At 41.4% G+C, this 19478-nt stretch overlaps 1 protein-coding gene across 2 annotated transcripts in view; it reads left to right on the top strand.

The window, feature by feature from the left end:
- Window positions 1-19478, top strand: part of prkcab (protein kinase C, alpha, b) — a 157417-nt gene that overhangs the window by 45212 nt on the left and 92727 nt on the right. For both annotated transcript variants that reach the window (XM_049562434.1, XM_049562433.1), the window contains exon 3: window positions 3726-3808. In XM_049562434.1, coding sequence (XP_049418391.1) covers window positions 3726-3808 — 83 coding nt within the window. The remainder of the gene's footprint in view (window positions 1-3725; window positions 3809-19478) is intronic.

Raw genomic sequence — 19478 nt, 5'->3', positions numbered from 1 at the left:
GACACTCAAGCTGGTCTGAGATCAGCCCTAAACAGAGGCGGTGAGGGACAAGCGGGTGTGTGGCTGCTGAGGGTGTGAGCAGTGCTGACGGATGGAGGGAGAGAAAGAAGTACGGACGTCATTACGCCTGTGATTCACATATTGTAAGTAGGCTGTGGGGAGGAATAGAGAAACCCGACAGTTGCACTCAGAATTAATCCTGCTGAGTAAAACTGTGTGTCACAGAAGTGAAGCGCAGAAAATAAAAATACACACTGCAGATTTCATGTGTTTTGCATGTAAGCAAATGTTTTTTTTTTTTAATTCTGTTGACAGCAGCGTGGGCAGGATGTGGGCTGGGAGGATTGAAAGTTTGACTGCGGGGCGATTTGGAGGTGGATGTGAAGTGGGAATGAATGCTTTGAGGTCAATACCAAAACAATTGCTAATTTACTCAGCAGTGACAGATAAAAAAAGCTTTTTAAACACTGTTGGGAATGAAGAGTAAAGAGGCCCTGACATGGCATGTAATGGTGCTGGCTGCGCTAGAGGTTCGATAGCATGAAATCCCTAAGAAATCCAAATCCTTTTCAATTCCTTATTGAATCCACTTAAGTTTGGCTTTCAACACTTGAAAGTAACAAAAGATGAATAACTAAAATTGGAAAATTCAATTTAAATCTGTTTTTTTCTGCACTTTTTGTTTATACCTATTTTTTACATACTTTAATCCAGAAAATGGAAGTCCTGATTCAAAATTATGCTGATGAGCTTCAAATATTGATATGTATGATATGTTTAGCATGTTTCCCATCTATCCATCCCCCGTGGAGATGAGAGTTTAATGTTTTATGATAGCAATGCCTTTTATTTTATTTTATTTTATTTTATTTTCTGTTGGCTTTGCTGACAGCTAACTGTGTGAACATGCGGAAACATCTCATCCTGCCCACCCTCCAGTCTCCACTGGTTAGCAAAAGTTACCCTTGGCCGTTCACCCACATCAGGCAAGAGCTATCTAGCAGTCCCGCTTAAGGTAAATGTGGTAGGGGTTACTATGCAGATGACACACTGGTCTACATCTCCACTAAACCCTCCACTGCCTTTCCTCCCATCTCCCTCACCACCTGCCTTGAGGACCTCAATAGCTGGATGAGCAGGAACTTTTAGAAGCTCAACGGCAGCAAAGCTGAGGCCCTGCTCATTGGTTCCAAAAACACCTGGTCCAGCCAAGACAAGAACCTTGGTGTCATTCTGGTCATTCGAACCCAACATAAAAAACATTAACCAGACTGCTTTCTTCCACCTCCCCAACACCTTTCAGACTCCACCCATCACCGTCCAGCACTGAGGTCTCGGTCCATGCATTTGTTAGATGCTGTATTGACTACCAAACTCCTTAACAGGCCCCACATCATTCAAATCTCTGCTGCCCAGATCCTCACCTGCACCAAATCATCCGACCACATCACTCCCATTCTCATCTAACTACACTGGCTCCCTCTTTAGTACCGGATTGACTACAAAATCCCTCTGCTCACCTTCAAAGCCCTCCGAAACCTAGCCCCCACTTATCTCTCTGACCTTCTCCAGGAAAACATCCCCTCCTGCTCCATGCGCTCTTTCTCTGCTGGCCTTCTGACCATTCTCACCTCAGCACCAGTACCAGGGCTTTCAGCTGCACTGCTCCCAGGCTCTGGAACTTCCTACCCCCAACACATTTGACAGTCTGACAGCATAACACCTTTCAAATCCTATCTCACAACCCACCTTTTCAAAATGGCTTATGCACTTTACACTGACTGCGTTACTAGGGGTAATCACCAAATGAGCTGCACCGCTAGCTAACTAGCTCCCACCAGACTTGGATGGTGCACAGTACAATAACTGAAGAATAGCAAAATTAACCTAGGCCTATAGACCTGCATGCGCAACTGCTGAAAAACACTCTCGGTGGTTAACCAATTAACAGCTAACTGTTGACATCCTTAATGGTGCTACATGAAAATTTAGGTGATCAACAAAATAATTACAAGTCACCCTGAGGGGACTACGAATGTCTACCAAACTTAATTGCAATCCATCCAGTGGTTGGTGAGATATTTAATTGAAAGCCAAAAATGTTAACCTGCTGAAAACGCTAGAGGAAAAATCAGGGAATCACTATTTTCATGGCAGTTCCTGTAATATCTCATTGTGGACCAAATTGGTGGAGTGATCAACACTAAGGGACCACACCTGCCATCACAAAGCCTGTCAGCTTATTTGTGTGCATTATGTGTAGATATAGATGTGGTTTCAACTTGTCAAACATTTGACCTGAAGAAGATCTAAGTAGGAGGATCTAGTGTGTCTTCTGTGGCATGGAGTAAGTGTGCGCTACTTTTTCTCTTCATGAACTGACCAACTTTACCATCCCTGGAGCCAAGCTGCCAGCATGGCTGTGAAGTCCCTACTGACTGGGTCCTAGAAATTCCTGCCATCTGCATTTAGGTCTGTGTATAGCCTTTTTTATGGGAGTACCATACATTATAGAAATGACAAATGGCACAGATGAAAACTTCAGAGCTGGGATAAATCACTCTGGGCCACTATTTTGCTGAGCTTTTTATCCTCCTCTTCTCTCTGCCTCGTTTCTTCTTTATTACCGCTGCCACTTGCTCAGCATTACACCAGTGGCGGGGGAATATCCCCTCTGACATACATACACAGGGAGAAATGCTGTACTGACTATAAAGGTTGGATTATGACTATAATGATGGACACTCATTATGTTGAAAATACTGATGATGACACCAGTGCTTGTATTAATGATGATTTATCCAAATGAAATGTATCCAGTTATCTGTGCACCATGATACAGTCCAGCCATTTGCATGGGCAGTTGAACTCCCCGCTGTTTCTTGGACTTCACAGGAAACGAATTTATCTCGTTCAACCGATGGCCGTCAGATTGTCTGGCAACTGTGATGTAACTGGCAGACTTACAGACAAAAAAAAAACACGGAAATACAATGGTGGGAGAGCACAAAAGTACACATGAACAAGCAGGCAGCTTGACAATAAGCAAAGCAGACAGATTGTGTGAGAATGAAAAAAAGAAAGAGTGAGGAATTTCAAACAATGGCAGGGAAAAAATACATTTGGGTACACAGAGTGAGAGTCAGAGAGGGAATCAGCTTGTCACAGATGTCCGCACTTTTCCCTCCAGATCCGCACAAGCGTCCAAATGTAAATGCCACTGCCGACGTGAGAGCAGCGTCAGGTGCCATGTCACGCTGAGTGACACTTTTGGTCGAGGCAGATCCCAGTTCGGTTGGAGACAATGATGCAATCAGCATCAACCCAACAGACTGTAAAGAGCCGACGGCTGCAGAATACACAAAATCATGTAGTGACATTTTTATTGTGTGTGGGTGTGAGTGAGGGAGCACACATGCATGTGAGTCTATTTGTCTGCATTTGTTTTTGTGTGTCTGTACAAGCGAGGCTCGTCAAATTCGCTTTGAGGTTGATTGATGATAATTTACATGCACATTTCTTCGCTTACTGCCTTTCTATTTCTCCCTCTATCTCTCAACCATTTGTCAGATAACTCCAGACAGAATAAGGATTTCATTCTTTGTGTCTTGTGTGTTTAAATTTTATTCCCCTCAGAGGCAGATTTGGTGGTTGAATGCCCTTTATGTGTGCAGCATTGTGTCATAAATTGTTATTGTAAAACTGTTTTCTCTCTTTTCTCCCAGTGTGCTGTTTTGTGGTCCACAAACGCTGCCATGAGTTCGTCACCTTCTCCTGTCCTGGAGCCGACAAGGGTCCTGACACAGACGTAAGTTCAGCTTTTTCTCTGAATACTAGAGTTGTTCTGATATTGATAGCAGTAAGTATCAGAGACGCCCCCAATACTGCCTAAAATTCTGGAACAGGTATCGATGAGTGCGCAAGTCTATGCACCTATCCACACATAATTTATTAATAAAGCTTAAGGTAGTTTTACACCTGGATAAATTAGCAGACTTCACAGAAATCAATACTTCTTTGCTGCTCTACAGTAGTAGTGCCAGTCGCTGTAACGTGCAACTTCCTGTGTAGGCTACAAGGGTTGGGTTGTGTAAAAATTTTCGAACCGGTTTTATATCAAGCCAAACACTGGACCGGATTGGTGTACTGAATTTTACCAGGTGTCCGGCTTGACTCAACAGCTGCTCCTGTGTAAAACAAATGTCACTGTGAACTAACAAAAAAATAGTGTCTGACTATCATGTGGCATTGCAAAACATGGCAGCTCCCTGTCCAGGCTGAATCCATCTGTTACGTCATGTAAACAAACCATGTAGCCAGATCAGACTTGAGATATAACAACTTTAAAGATGAGTGAGTAGCCTACTACTGGGGCAGCGTCTGCAGTGATGCGGGAGCTGAGCTGGATTGCAAAGCTTTCAATTTACTGGTCCATCTATGTCCCAACCCTCACCTATGATCATGAGCTCTGATTAGTGACCGAAAGATTGAGGTCGCGGATACAAGCAACCGAGATTAGTTTCCTCCGTGGGGTGGCTGGGCTCAGCCTTAGAGATAGGGTAAGGAGCTTGTACATCTGGAGGGAGCTCGGAGTAGAGCCGCTGCTCCTTTCCATGGAAAGGGGTCAGTTGAGGTGGTTCAGGCATCTGATCATGATGCCTCCTGGGCACCTCCTGTTAGAGGTGTTACAGGTAGGTCCAACTGGTAGGAGGCCCCGGGGCAGACCCAGAACATGCTGGAGGGATTACATATCTCATCTGGCCTGGGAACACCTTGGGGTCGCCCAGGAGGAGCCAGAAAGCATTGCTGAGGAGAGGGATGTCTGGGGTGCTTTGATTGGCCTGCTGCCCCCGCGACCCGACTTCAGATAAGCAGTTGAAAATGGATGAATGGACGGATATTAGCAATGGTAATTTACGGGGTACAGCCCAAGCCTAGTATACAGCTGTAAAAAAAAAAAATTGTTTAATGCAGTTGTATCTGCTCGATATGGGCTAAATACCCAGATTTGAGTGCATCTATTTGCACACAAAGACGCATAGTAACAATAAAAATAATTTTGTGATATTTGATATATGATTACAAAAAAGTACATTATGCAGTTTTTAATGTGGATGAAAAATATCTTGAAAAAAGCGAAATATGTGTCCAAAAAGTAGGAATATTAGATATTATTCCACTGCATTTATCAGTTGTATTAAGATTTTTTGCAGTTGATAATAAACAGCTTTATTTCAAAGCAGATCTTATAGACCAAGTACTGTAGTTTTATTGAGTCTGATTCTCCCATCAGTCTTTTTAGATTTGAAGTTGGCACAGACACTGTTAGAACAGATGATCTCATTTGCTTCTTCTCTGTCCCCTGTCTTCATACTTAATGCAAGAAAATCAATTCAGACTGACCACTGGAGAACACTTGAAAGATCAGTGTATCAATAATATATTGCGACTGAGAGTATTGCAATAAATCAAATTGATTTTTTTATGTCAGCCTGTAAAATTCAGCCCTCTTCTCTGCAGTATATTTATCACTTAGTTGGAGCCCTTCTCTGTTGCTGCATCAGCAACTGTTTGCTTCCACACATCAGGTGTGATAACATTGTCCCTCATTAGCCTCCTCACTTTCCCCCAAAGCTCATCTGATGCTGTCGGGTGTTGGTGGTGTTTTATCGGTGTTGGAGTCTGACCTCTGTGGTCCCTCGGGAGGCAGTATATCTGTGTGGAGTGAATGTGTGGCCCTGCTGTAGCTGCTGAGCCTCAGTGTCCTCTTCCCCCCAGCCAGGAATGGGATGTGTCCTTGGTTTGATAAGAGGGGAGGTCAAGCACAGCCGCAGCATGCGCTGATGTCCGTGTGCTTACATGCAACAGGCCAATAACACACATGCATGGACAGTTTGTGCGTGGATGACAAGTCCCCTTCTGTGGTGGAATGTAACTAAGTGTATTACACTCGTGTACTGTAGTGTAGTACAATTCTGAGTCACTTGACTTGAGTATAGCTTTAGTTACTTTGCAGATTTAGATTGTTAATACGAAATATAAAACAACTAGTAAATTATGATGTCCTCCTGAGACCCTGTGTCCTCATATGACATCACATTTGGGGTTTACTTGACCTCACACTAGCTTCTACTTAACTTAGACCTGTCATCCTTGTTCGTGGACACTTTTTTATGCCATCTAGTGGTAGTAAGAGCGCAATACACTAATCATGCAAAAACAAGATGGCAGCCATCTCTGCCAAATCAGTCTGCAAGTCAAGTCAATTTTAGCAACAGTAACAAGATAAGACACTGTTAATTAGGAAGTGTTTGTTTGAGAACAGTGTGACTTTATTGTTGTTTCGTTTGAGGACACCGGGACTTAATTATTGTTGACAGTTTTTAGTGTTTTATATTTATCGGGTCCTACTGATCCCAAATAGCTAGGAGAAATAAAAAATGCCTACCAACCAAAAGTTCGGGTCTCAGGAGGATTTATTATTGTAGGTTAATCTACCCAGCAGTGTATGAAATAGTTATAGTTAGTCCCACCTTTATCAACTACAGCGTTAAAGTAATGAACACATTAATGCATCAATGCTATAATGATAATAACTATAATCAAATAATATAATAAACATTATTCTGGCCATTCTGCACAATGAGTAGTTTTATTTTTTTTCGTATTTTAATAATTAATAGTTTAATATTTTGAGGCTAAAACATTTGTACTTTTAATTAAAGGTATAATATGTAACATTTTCGCATTAAAATCTACAAAAAACTGTTGCATTAGAGCTGTTGTCACCGAACTAGGCCTCGCTGTAACTGCTGGTAAGCAACCTTTGGAATCTGTTGTGTGGACAATAATGAGGAGGCTCGTTGTACCTTTTACACCGCCATTTATTCTCCGAACAGGAACAGAATATGTACTGGTCAGTCATACAGTTGACTCCTTACAGGCAGCTCACACACAGCACGCTACAAAAGAACAGCACTTTTTCTTAGCACAGAGGCCAGCTAGCTATTATATGCTGTATGCTCATGCTCATTTGGACATTGTATCACTTAATGAGTGCAACAGCTCACTTGTAACTCTTTCCAGTGACGTTTCCATAACTCTAAATGTTTATATGGTGGACATACGGACATTAATACACAATATTTTTACACAGTGCTGTACTTGACAACTCACCTTGGGTATGTCTCTCATGATGTTTTAACGCCTGCAGTAGCATTTAACAACCACCTCTGAGAGAGGGCGCCCTTGAGCCAATAACACAGGTATAACCACATAACTACATAAGTGCATGGCTATCACATTATAGTAATCATAGCAAGTGGAATTACTTACAATACGAACTCTGTTACACTGTGTTATATATTTTGTTGAGTTGTGTACTTATATAATCCAAAATGTTTCCAACATTGTTCAAAGACAGAGCAAAAACACGCTACTTCACAACATCATAATGTCCGTCTTTTGTTAATGTTAAGAGTTTGAATAAAGGATTTTCATTATTTGTAAGAGAGTATTCTTTACACTTGCTACTTCTACCATTAGTGCTAGTTTCCTTACCTCTACTTTACAAATGCAAACACACACAAAAAACAATCAGACGCTGATGTTCTCGCACTTCATTTTCACCAGACTGAAAGACCTACTAATGAATGTTCCCTTTACTAAGCCAATTAAGACGCACACCCACACCAATATCCTCTCATGTTTACATGAGCAAGAACATTAAATGTCTTACACATTTTCATTAATGACGATACTCTGTTTGTTCAGCGCCTCCTCGGCTCGCAGTGGTTCTCCGGTTCTCCTCATTAAATAACATCAGAAGTCGTTTAAGTGTTTTTATGAGAAAAGTAGATGCGGTTTAGTGAAGCTGTAGAGTGCACTTCTTTTATTTTTACGCCTTGTGTTTTATCAACTTCTATCAAAACTGCCGCTCTGTATTGGCTTCTCTTCATCTTCTCTCTTCTTTAAGACTCATTAGTCTTGTCTCTCGCCTTCCAAGACCCATTGTTCATTTTCATCTTGTTATTCAATCGTGCATCTCCTCACCTCCAACTGTCTATCTTCCTGACTAACTGTTTCTCTCTGTCTTCCTCTCTTTTATCTTTCTCTCTCTCACACACACACACACCTGCATTGAAGTTCCCACTGTGAATTTTGGTCTGTCGGTTTTTTGTGCCCATTATCTACTGACTGGCACAGTGAATAGAGAGCCCTTTAGGGACAGACCTCTTTGAATTCCAAATGATGATACGGGACTCGCTCATACACAAACAAAGCACTTATTTTCCTTTTAATCTTATCAGTTTATGACCCTATTCTCAATTAAAACAGTCTCACACAGCATAGTTGAGCAAAAAGAAAAGTACAGACCAAACAGTCAACTTGCTCTTAATGCCCCCAAAACTATCCAGGTATCCCTAGTGGATCATACAGTATGTGCTTGTGCTCAATGCTAACTGAACAGTATGTGTAGCATAACAGGTATGTCAGCTGGTGACATCATATTCATTTTCCATAACTGCTTATCCTGTTAGGGGTCGCGGGAGGGCTGGAGCCTATCCCAGCAGACAGTAGGCAAGAGGCGGAGTACACCCTGGACAGGTTGCCAGACTATCACAGGGCTGACACATCAAGATAGACAACGATTCACGCTCACATTCACACCTACGGCTAATTTAGAGACACCAGCATATCTTTGGACTGTGGGAGCAAGCCGGAGTACCGGAGAGAACCCACACTAACATGGGGAGAGCGTTCAACCTCTACACAGAAGGGCTCCCTCCTGGGATTGAACCCTCAACCCCAGGTTTGAGCCAGGAACCCTCGTGCTGTGAGGTAAAAAATGAGAAAGTGAGAACTTATACGCTATTTTTATGCATTGTTTTAATTTTGGCTCATGGTAATTAGTAGTTAAAGAACATTACTGTAATGGAAACTTCCATTTTTTTATGTTTTATAGACCAAATAACTAAAGGAATATCTAATAGCCCCAAAAGACCATTTGCATATCAGTTAATCACCCTGTGTTGCATTTAATTTTTGAAGAAATTTTCTTCTGTCTTGCATACCTCGGGTGAACAAGGACTCCAAAAACTGAGAAAGTTATAGGGATCCGTTTTTTATCTATAGCAAAACTACATCAAAACATCTGCTTAGAAAGTGTTACACAATTCATGCAGTATAATCCAAGTATTATTTATCCAGTCGATGCTCAGTACTTCTCAAATAGACAGGGAATTGAACTGAACTCCACGCTCTCTTCAAAGCTAGACTCCACTGACAAAAATAATTTTACGTCTCTGAACACAGGAGCTGCTGGTCTGCCACTGTGTAATCAGTTCATTTGTGTCAATATGTGACTGGTGAATCTGAACTAACCTTTAAAACATCACTTCAATTGATCAAGAATCTTCTTCATTTGCCAGGGGCATGTGAGAATAACAGTTTTCTACCAAAATTTGAGGTGAGTAAGGCTGAAAACACACTGGCACCACTGTGGCATGTCACATGACGTGTCAAGTGCAGCCCATAGCACCAATAGAACGCATAGCGCTGCAGCTTCTTCCAGCTATGCATTAGCTAAAAATCATGTGTGGAGACCCACTAATTAAACTTGAACAATCTCCGGAGCTATGACTCACCAGGCAATATCTTTTATTTAATTGTCTCTGTAATGACGGGATTGGGGGTCTTACAGCTCGGGATATTTCTAAACCCTCACAAGCAGTGTCTCCTCATCCATTCTTCAACACACACGAGAGACAGCAACAGCACCAGAGTTCTCTTTAAATATCCATGGTGAGGAGAGGAGTCGATCTGCCATGGTAGCAGAGAGGAATAGCTGCTACGGGAACATGTATGTACAAGCAGAGAGTCAGTCAATCAGGGGTGGCAAAGCTGGAAATAAGACAGTGGCGTAAAGTGCTGTACAGGAGCACCAATGCGTGTTTAGCTGCTGCTGGTGTGGGGTTGTACATTGAAAATAGTAGAGGCGGCAGTTTTGGCCGTAATTGACACACATATGTTCATTTAGGGGGTGAAGAATTCCTTTTATCAAGAAATTGATCGATGATGAGGAATATTTTGGAGTAATGCATCAAAATGAGATAATGCATTATCTCGGCTTTGGAGTGAAACTTGTTGAATCTGTTTCCTGTCCGGCCTCCGAGCAAATGGCATGACTCACCAACACCTATCCATCAGTCCCTCCCGCATCACTCCATCTACACTCCTCCATATTTGCCCTTCAGCTTCTGAATCAGTGTGGTGTCAGGACTCACATGAATATGGCTTTGGGCTCGGACACTCGCATCATTTCACGTCTTACTCACACACACACACACACACACACACACACACACACACATATACACACATACACACCCTCTGCCCCTTCGCACTGTGGGCTGTGAGTGACCCTTGTGTCCCCCTCGGTGAGTGAATGGCGTCATCTGTCCGGCAGAAGCTTTGATCTGCTGGCAGAACGACATGGAGAAGAGAGATATGTTTGCATTAGCATTTGAGTGAAAAGTGCTCTTCTCTCTGTGTTTTTCATTCAGCACATTGTGAGGCGTAGGTGGTAAATAGTGCTGTATTATCAGTCAAGGAACACTCTGGAACCAGTGAATGAAGGTGACTCATCCATAGAGAAAAACAATATGGGTTTCACAACCAGATTACATGTGAATAATAGGCCCAGATATTTGACCAGATCAAACCCTTTTAAAATCTTTTGTTTTTTTCTTTTTTTTTTTTGTGATATGACTTCATTGCAGTGACAGATTTTGTCGGTCTGATTGAGGAGATTATTCCTTACAGGGGTGTATTGCTGTTATACTCTCCTTGGCAGATCCTCTTTCCCACCATCTGTCTTTTGCCCTGTTCATTAACAACATTGCTGCAGAGTGTTCGCGTGTGTTTCGTGCAGTTTAGATGGCTTCTTTTACCCATGCATCCCGCTCCATATGTTACCTTACTGGACATATTTGTGAGATTTGGAAATTTTCATATTTGTGAATGTTCCAAGATTCAATTCTGGCAAAAATAGCAATCCAACCCAAGGCTGAGTTGATCATGGTTATAACATGAAAGTCTCTTCAATTTTACATGAACTATTCAACCTATCTATTCCTGTAAAAACAACCAACCTGCTTTGGAAAAGGTTAAATTATCAATTAACAAATTATCAATTAATCTGCTGATAATTTCCTCAACTAATCAATTAATCATTTCATCTATAAAATGTAAGAAAATACAGAAATATTACGTTTTTTGGTAACAGTTTTTTGAGTATTTTTCAAAGATTTATTGGACCCTGTTTTCCCATGTTTTTGTCTCTAAGGGACCAATAAAGACAAAAAAAAGTCATGTCATGATCTTGTGGACTTTGTTTTGGCGTTTTCTGTTTGTGTTCTTTCTTGTCTTGTTATTCATTCATGTTTTATCTACTTCCTGTTTTATTTCGTAGATTCTCTCCCCATGTCTGGTTTTACTTCCTGTCTTCATGTGTCTTCCTGCCTGTTTTCTGTCACACCTGTCTCGTTAGTCCTTCCTTGTTCCCAGAGTCTTTCCTTCACACCTGTTCTGTATTAGTCTCGTTTGCTCCACCCTAGTGTTTCCCTCCACACCCTTGTTGTTAGCTAATTCCCATTTTCCTCCTTTTGTGCATGTCCTCCTATTCCAACTGTGTCTCGTTCTTGTGATTAGTTTTCTGTGTATACCTGTGTGCCTCCATTCATTCCTTGTCAGTTCATCTGCATTCATTCCTTGGGCTCATCTGTGTGTTCTTGTTGTCATTCCCTGTTGTTTAACCTCAAACCTGCCTGCTGCTCTGCATTCGGGTCCTTCGTGAACTGATTCCCGATATGTCAGGCACTAATATAATCTGAGCCTGTCAGTGAGAAAAACAAACACTTTTATTGGACGTAAATTGACACACATGTCCGAAGAAAAAAATTGTTTGTCCCATTAGTCACTTTGACACAAAACATGGGAAAATATGGCCCAGGTTGAGGAAAACTGTCCAAGTGGACAAGTTGTTGAGTGACTACTGCTGTAAAGTCTTCCAGCTTCCAAATCTAATGTATGTCGTTCCCTTTCTCATTAATTCTGCTTGGATATCATTTACTGAGAACCACACTCAGAGACTCTTAAAAACTCCTCATCAAGTAAGTATCTACATAAACTACTACAGCCTCCCTCTGTCCCTCATTACTGCAGTCATCAGCGCTCGGGCCTGTTGACACTCTGACTCTGCTGAAACCTACACTGTTGACTTAATTGGTGTGACGAGCAGAGCGAGAGGCATCATTAGCCACTGGCTCCTGCGAAAATGAGGATATCGCTGAGAAAAGGAGAAGGGAGAGGAAAGCGAGCAGCGATTTGCAAAAAGAACATTATCAAGCGGCTGCATTGTTTTTTCCTCAGCTGAGAAAACAAAGCTTTACATGTACGCAGATCTATGCAGCCCCTACTATAGGTGTTAATCACAGAAACATGACTTTAAATTTCTAATCCAGTCTTTTATCAGAACACATCCCTTTGAAATATCAATCTATGCCCTCAAATTACAGAATCTGTTCCCACAAATAAAGATTACACTGTATGGTGATATTTTGCTCCCACTGTTAAAGATCCTTCATAGTTAATCCGTCCTTACACATTTAGATTAGTCAGTAACAATGTTATGTTTGTCAGTGTTTGGCTCACTGTATCACTGCGAAAAGTTTTATTTCCATTGACACATAAGACATAATTTAAAAAAATAAATCGCCTGGAAAAGGAGAAAAAAAGTAGCTCAGCTGTTCAGTAGTTAACTATTAGCTGTATCCAAATGAGGTTCGTCTGTAATTCAGCAGCAGTTTGCTGGTGAGATTACCGGAGGCACAGTTCAGGTCTGAGAAACTGCGACTGTCTGTGTTCAGAAAATGACATTAGGAAGAGAGCAAAACTAAATTATAGGTGCTTCTGGATGGGCCAAAATCGTGTGTGTGTGTGTGTGTGTGTGTGTGTGTGTGTGTGTGTGTGTGTGTGTGCGTGTGTGTGTATACCTGTGTGACTTCAGCTAATTAGCCAGCAGCACATATGGCTGTGTGCTGCTGAAGGGACAGTGCCAGTGGAGGTGGACACAACATTACAATATAACACCTGTATAGTATAGTACAGTTCTGCAATAAACATGAGTTTTGAGGAGGTGAGACTGTTTAAGAGAGGCACTAGTTTATGTAAGATTTATCTAATATTTGTCTCCATACATCAGACATAAAATGACATGCTTTTCTGTGCTTCACTACAAGGGCCCTGTCACACCAAGCTGATGGTCAGCCGTCAGTCAACGTTGGGCCATCATCCCCCCTTGTTAGCTTTTAAAACAGCCAATTCAGCATATTGAATGAGCATCAGCAATGGCAAAGCCCATCCATGAGTGAAATCACTCTGGTTGACAGTTGAAGTCAGTGCAAAAGAATAGAAATGGAAATGAGGAAAGTAAACAAACTGCATTAGTCCAGAGGGCGTGAGATCAAAACAAACTTGATATATCAGATTTTTTGAGCTTGTGACTGTTGGTGTAATTGTCCGCTAACGCCATGACAGTCTTCAGGTTTCACTTTCTGAATGATGAGGCGCGAACGTATATGCTTGTTGGCCGTTGCCTGTAGCCTTTGTGGTGTGTTCATGTGCAACTTATTGGCTGGGACACAGGCAACGTGAAGCAACACAGCAGTCGACTTTTGTCACTGTTAGGTCTTGGATGTTAATTTGGTGAGTCCAGGCCTTAAGACGAGGATACACAGCCCACTGACACTGGTGGCAACCTAAAACAGTACAAAAGACATGCACATCGCAATATCCATTGGAGTGGGTGCTGGACCAAAGAAACGTCTGGCAAAGTAAAAAACAAAGTAGAAAACAAAATAAGTCCACACACCAAGCAGCTCCTGTTAAACCAGCAAAAACATTTAAATGTATCTCTGTAAAAGTATAGATACTCCTTTATACACACCTATGAGGACACAGGTTGTTTTTTTTTAAGACATGAGGTCGTAACTCTGAAAATACGTGAAATTTAACTTTAATGTACATGTAATCTACTATACCCCTTAATGGGCCAAAACCTGATGGAATTTTACTTAACCTTTATTTAACCAGGAGTGTCTCATTAAAAAGAAATCATTTGCAAGAGTGTCTTGGCCAAGACAGGCAACAGCACAAATTGCATAGCTGCAGACATAAAACAAACATATAACAATGTAAAATAACCACAAATTACAGAATTACAAGAAATCAAGAAACATTCAAAACATCTACAGCCAGATGTGCCTGTTTACGAGCCATTTAGAATAACCTTAAATGCATCCAAAGAGCCCAGCATTTGAAGATTCAGGTGATTTTATAAGTGATTCCAAGCCAAGGAAGCAGTATACACAAATGCCCTTTTCCCCAGGTCTTTACGCACTTTACGGACAGATAACAGGAATAAGTCCTTGGCGCAAAGACAATAACTTTCCATTCTTCTTTGTAGGATGTCAATCCATAGATTAGAGAATGGGATGCTTTACCTCAGTGGTTCCCAACTGGTGGGTAGCGGTCCAAAAGTGGGTCACGAGTCCATTCTGAATGGACCGCAAGTGACTCACTAATGTGTCAATTTTGTAAAAAACACACTTTATATAACAGTATAGTGACTCTCTGGCACAGAGCTTTTATTTTGAAGTGCTGTTTACTGCTGTATAGTGAGTGACAGTTAGACAGCTACTTGACAGAGACCGCAAACTAGCTAGACAACACGGCAAATAGCAAGTATCATGCTGATAATATTAAACTGTGTGGACTTTGAACTAATCACTAAGGAGAAATCTGGACCCTGTGGCTGGACCAGTTGGGTAAGAAAGCCAACAAGTTGTTTCCTCTCTAGGTAATATAGTTTATGTAGCTTTTACAAGGTTATCTCACTGCATTTATTAATGACTAATGGACACCTTTATGCTGAACATTAAATTTACCTTGATTGTATGATCATGAGCACACAATCAGCCTCCATTTGCCTGCAATCCCAGAGGAGCTCTTATTGTTGATGTTCCACTCATTTGTGCAGAAAAACAAAGACGGGCGGCCGGTTTATTGCCTGACGCACGGTACCTGTCAGCTGCCATCTGCCTACTGTCAACCTGTATAGAAAGAGGGAGTGAGAGAAGGAGAAAGAGCCGGAGCATCACAATGAGTCAGATGAAAAGAGTTGAGCTGCTGCATGTTTCTGCATCACTTTGACACACTGACAGGTTGTGTGCTGAAACATGGAAAATCCCTTGTTCCTTCCTTTTCCTAGTCCTGCTGTTGGCAGCTATGACAGATGAATGCTCCTCTGTTTGTTTACCTTTAAAGGTTGCAGCCTTTGTCCTAAAGCAGTTACTGGGCATCAGTGCCTTTTTTGGAGACTCTTACTCTTTCTCTTATTTGGTCACCTACATTTCTCTTTGCTTCACTCTCTTAGTCACGTGTCAGTGACACCTGTGCTCAGGTATCACTGATTCCAGGTATGTCACTTACAAAGAGCCTTGGTGGCATTAGCCTCGTCTGGTAGCATACATTTCAGCCGTGTCGAGCACCATTAGCCTGCCAGTCTTGAGCCATTACCCTTCCAGCAGCTCCACTCTAACCTGCAGCAACAGCTGGGAGAGCTATAGCTAACACGTCTGCTGCAGCGGCTTACACAATGTCAAATCTCTCCACATGTTAATGCTGAAGTGCACAGAGAGCAGATTACAGCTTAGAGTGGAGCCTCGCTCAGCGCGTCCACACGTGCTGCACAGTGCAGCCACAGGAGCAGGCAGAGTGATGAATTAACTTGACTATAACTCCGCACAATATGTAAGTCAGAGGGGTCAGCTTAAAAGACGAACACTCGCCTGTGTGTCATCAACCCAGGGCAGCAGATCGCTCTTTAGATTACAGACGTTGTGATTATGTAAGGCAGCTACACTGAGGGGCTGTGAGGCTGCTCTTTAAATCACAATCTGTCTGACTGTTAAGTAGTAAGCAACATTACTTTAGGCTGAGCAGATGTCCCACACTGACACGGCCTCTGGTCATTTCACACAGACTGCTCTCAATGAGAAGAATGATGGGCAAACACTTTTTTTTTTTTTCAATTTTACTACTATGAGTTTGACTGCTGTCAGGCTCGTGCTTGAGTTTCCAGTAACGCAGTAAAAAAAATCCATTCATAATCCAAGTATAATAATGAACAATAATTCATACTGAATTAAGGATATTTAATTATTACCGTCTCTATGATTTATCAGCAATTTGAAACCCATTTATGGTGGCTTTTTTTGACTGTGGATTGTATTCTAACTCATTTAAATGCTGTTAAATTTGGACAAGTTGGTGCACTTTGAAACTACAGTAGTAGCTGTAGAACATGTGTAAAACTTCCACAAGTTCATGATGATGGATGTTCTAGTTTATTAATTAAAGGCAGAAAAACAGGAGGTAATGCAGCTGCTATTATAACATCCCCACTCCAGATGGAATTAAAGGCACAGTTCATCCCCAAATCAAAACTACATATTTTTCCTCTTACCTGTAGTGCTATTTATATATCACCATTGTTTTGGTGTGAGTTGCAGAGTGTTGGAGATATCAGCCGTAGAGATGTCTGCCTTCTCTCCAATATAATGGAACTACATGGCACTCGGCTTGTCAAAGCGCCAAAAAATACACTCCACAGCAATGTCTCTTTCCAAAAATCATGACTTGGTTACTCAAGATAATCCACAGACATTGTTGTGAGCAGTTTCATGGAGGAACTATTTTCGTACCACTGAACTACACCTGCTGTAATGTGAGATGTAATCATTAACGCTTTGAAACCTGAGCAATTTGGATTTCATGGGAAACATGGAAACATGGGAAGAAGACAACAAAATGACCCAAAAAATTAGCAATAAATTAGTGAAACGTGAAAATTAAAAACATGAAAATTAGAAGAAAAAAAGAAACTAAAGTTAAAAACAAACAAATACAGAAATGACTTGGAAAGAGTGCTCAACAATTAAAATTAAAATTGTTATAATTTTCCCAACCTTTTTTTCCTAGTATTTTGTAAATAATTTTCTAAATAAATAACTTTTTTTTTTCTTTTCTTTTCTTTTGCAGTATTTGGGACACATCTTACCAAGTTGCTCATTGCCTTTTTTTCCCCATATTTTTGAAAGAAATCACACCAGTTTGCTCAGGGTTCAAATGTTTAAATACTTGTGAAAGGCGTCTGAAAGCAGCACAAGAAAAGTGATGTCACTCCAGGTTTTAACGGGGATTGGCGTCTTCCCCTGCTGAGCTGTAACGTTAGCTAGCTCAGATGTGCAAGGTGAGCTAGCAGTAGACGCACGCTTCCCTCTGTGCAGTGATACGTGTAGGTCGATAGAAAGAAAATAGTTTCTACATGAAATTGCTCACAGTAAGGTCTGTGGATTATCTTGAGTAACCACGATTTCTGTCTTTTGAATGTATTTTTTGGCGCGTTGAGCACCACAAGCCGACTGCCATCTAGTTCCATTATATTTGAGAGAAAGCAGACATCTCTGACAATTCACACCAAAACAATCTTGAGTGATAAATACCACTGCAGGTAGGAGAAAAATATGTGCTTTTGATTTTAGGGTGAACTGTCCCTTTAAAATCACTAACCGGAGGAGGTAATGTAAAAATCACAGCACTCCCTGAGAGAAATAACACCAGTCAGTACTCTAAATTATTTAATTGAGTATTCAAAATCTATTAATCAGTTGTAGATGTTTTGCAGCCCTTCATCTATATTTTCTGCAAAACACTCAAAATTCATAAAACTTTCAGTGACGTAACATCAGAAACGATTTACATGACATGACTTTGGTGTAATACACACATATAATGTGTGGTAATGGACAGATTGAGAGTTCAAGATTACAGGATTGTTCCCCCATCTGGTTCAAAATGCAGATGGAGATTATTTAGATTTAAAGGAAAATGTTTGTCATACAGCATAAATATACTTTGATTTTTGGGAGGTTGGTAATATTCACATGCAATGTTCATAAGTTGTGAAGTGTATGGAATAAAAAGTCACATTTTAATCATGAGAAATCAATAAGCCTGAAAGTATCAGATGTCTGAACAGCTGGAAAATACGAGCAATTACATAAGCTGCTGATTTAATCACAGATATCAAATTGCAATCTGCAGTTATTGGTCTCATGCCTGGTTACATAAGCCAGTGTAGTTTGTTAATGAATGCTGGGGCTTATTGGGGACACTTCCAGTTGCATAGTGATCCTTACTGGATGTGAAGCAACAGAGAATATATGGAAGGTTTTTTTTTTTGTTTTTTTTTTATCACACTGACTTGCTTTTGTCTGAGAATAACATGTAAACAGGAGTGTACTAAGCCAAGTTGCACACACACCTAATTACACAGGAAACGTGTGGAGCTCATCTCCTTCAGTAAATACATCTTGTTATCCCTGCCATGTTTACACTTCTTCCTGTGCTTGAGTGTGCGTGCGCTGGGATATAATACACTTGGTGTCAGACGGTCTCTGTTTAGGTGCTATTGATAGGGTGTGCAAATGAAAACATCACATGTTTCCTAAATGCAGCACGTCTAAATGTTGGAGTATGAAGAACGCTGTTTGCGTGGCTGTCCCCAGGTTGCGCTGCGCAGATGGGGAAAACACTGTGTGTCAGCTCTCACTCACTCTCTGCCGCTCCTCGCCTCAGGTCTGTCTGCTTTTGTTATCTGTCACCTGGCTCTGTCTGAAAATGGCCACCTCACCAAAACACGCACAGTGGGGCATGCTTACTGTAGCGCAGCCACCTGCTGACTTCTGCAAATGCCTGCCTCTGTTACAGCACAGCGGTGGGTGGGGAACAGTTTTAAAGGTCTGAGCCGGTGGGCCAATAAACCATCAATTTGCCTTTTCTCAGCTGCAGCGGGTTATAATACTCACCTTCAGGGAGAAATGCAGGAAGGGCTGCGATCAGTAATCATTTTCAGTATTGATAAATCTGTTGATTGCTTTTTGGAATAATCACTCAATTGCCAAGCATTGTTAAGATGCTCAGGGCTGCCTCCATAAAATCATCTGTCAGAGACCCTTCAGTTGACTGATATTCCTTCAAATCGGGTTTCAGTGTTCAGTGTACTTCTAGGGACTTTTCGGTCCCCATTTAGCTGCAGAGTGAGCACTCCTCACTTTCATATTGCTCTTTGGTACAGGCAGCTGCAGACACAGAGGCAGGAAGAGAGGCTTTGCCCAGACAGGCTCCGAGACGTTCTTCTGCCTTCTGCATAGACGTGGCGGATTTACAGCTAAAGCAACTTAATATGATACAGTCTCTGGCTTTTATTTGATATCTAGTGTCAGCAAAAAATGTTGCACGTTTCTGATCCATCGTTAGCGCAGTTAGCTTGTGTACTATATTATGTGAATGAG

This window comes from Epinephelus fuscoguttatus, linkage group LG19, assembly GCF_011397635.1.
Source record: "Epinephelus fuscoguttatus linkage group LG19, E.fuscoguttatus.final_Chr_v1".
Classification (NCBI taxonomy): Eukaryota; Metazoa; Chordata; class Actinopteri; order Perciformes; family Serranidae; genus Epinephelus; species Epinephelus fuscoguttatus.
This window is presented reverse-complemented; position numbering and strand designations above follow the sequence as displayed.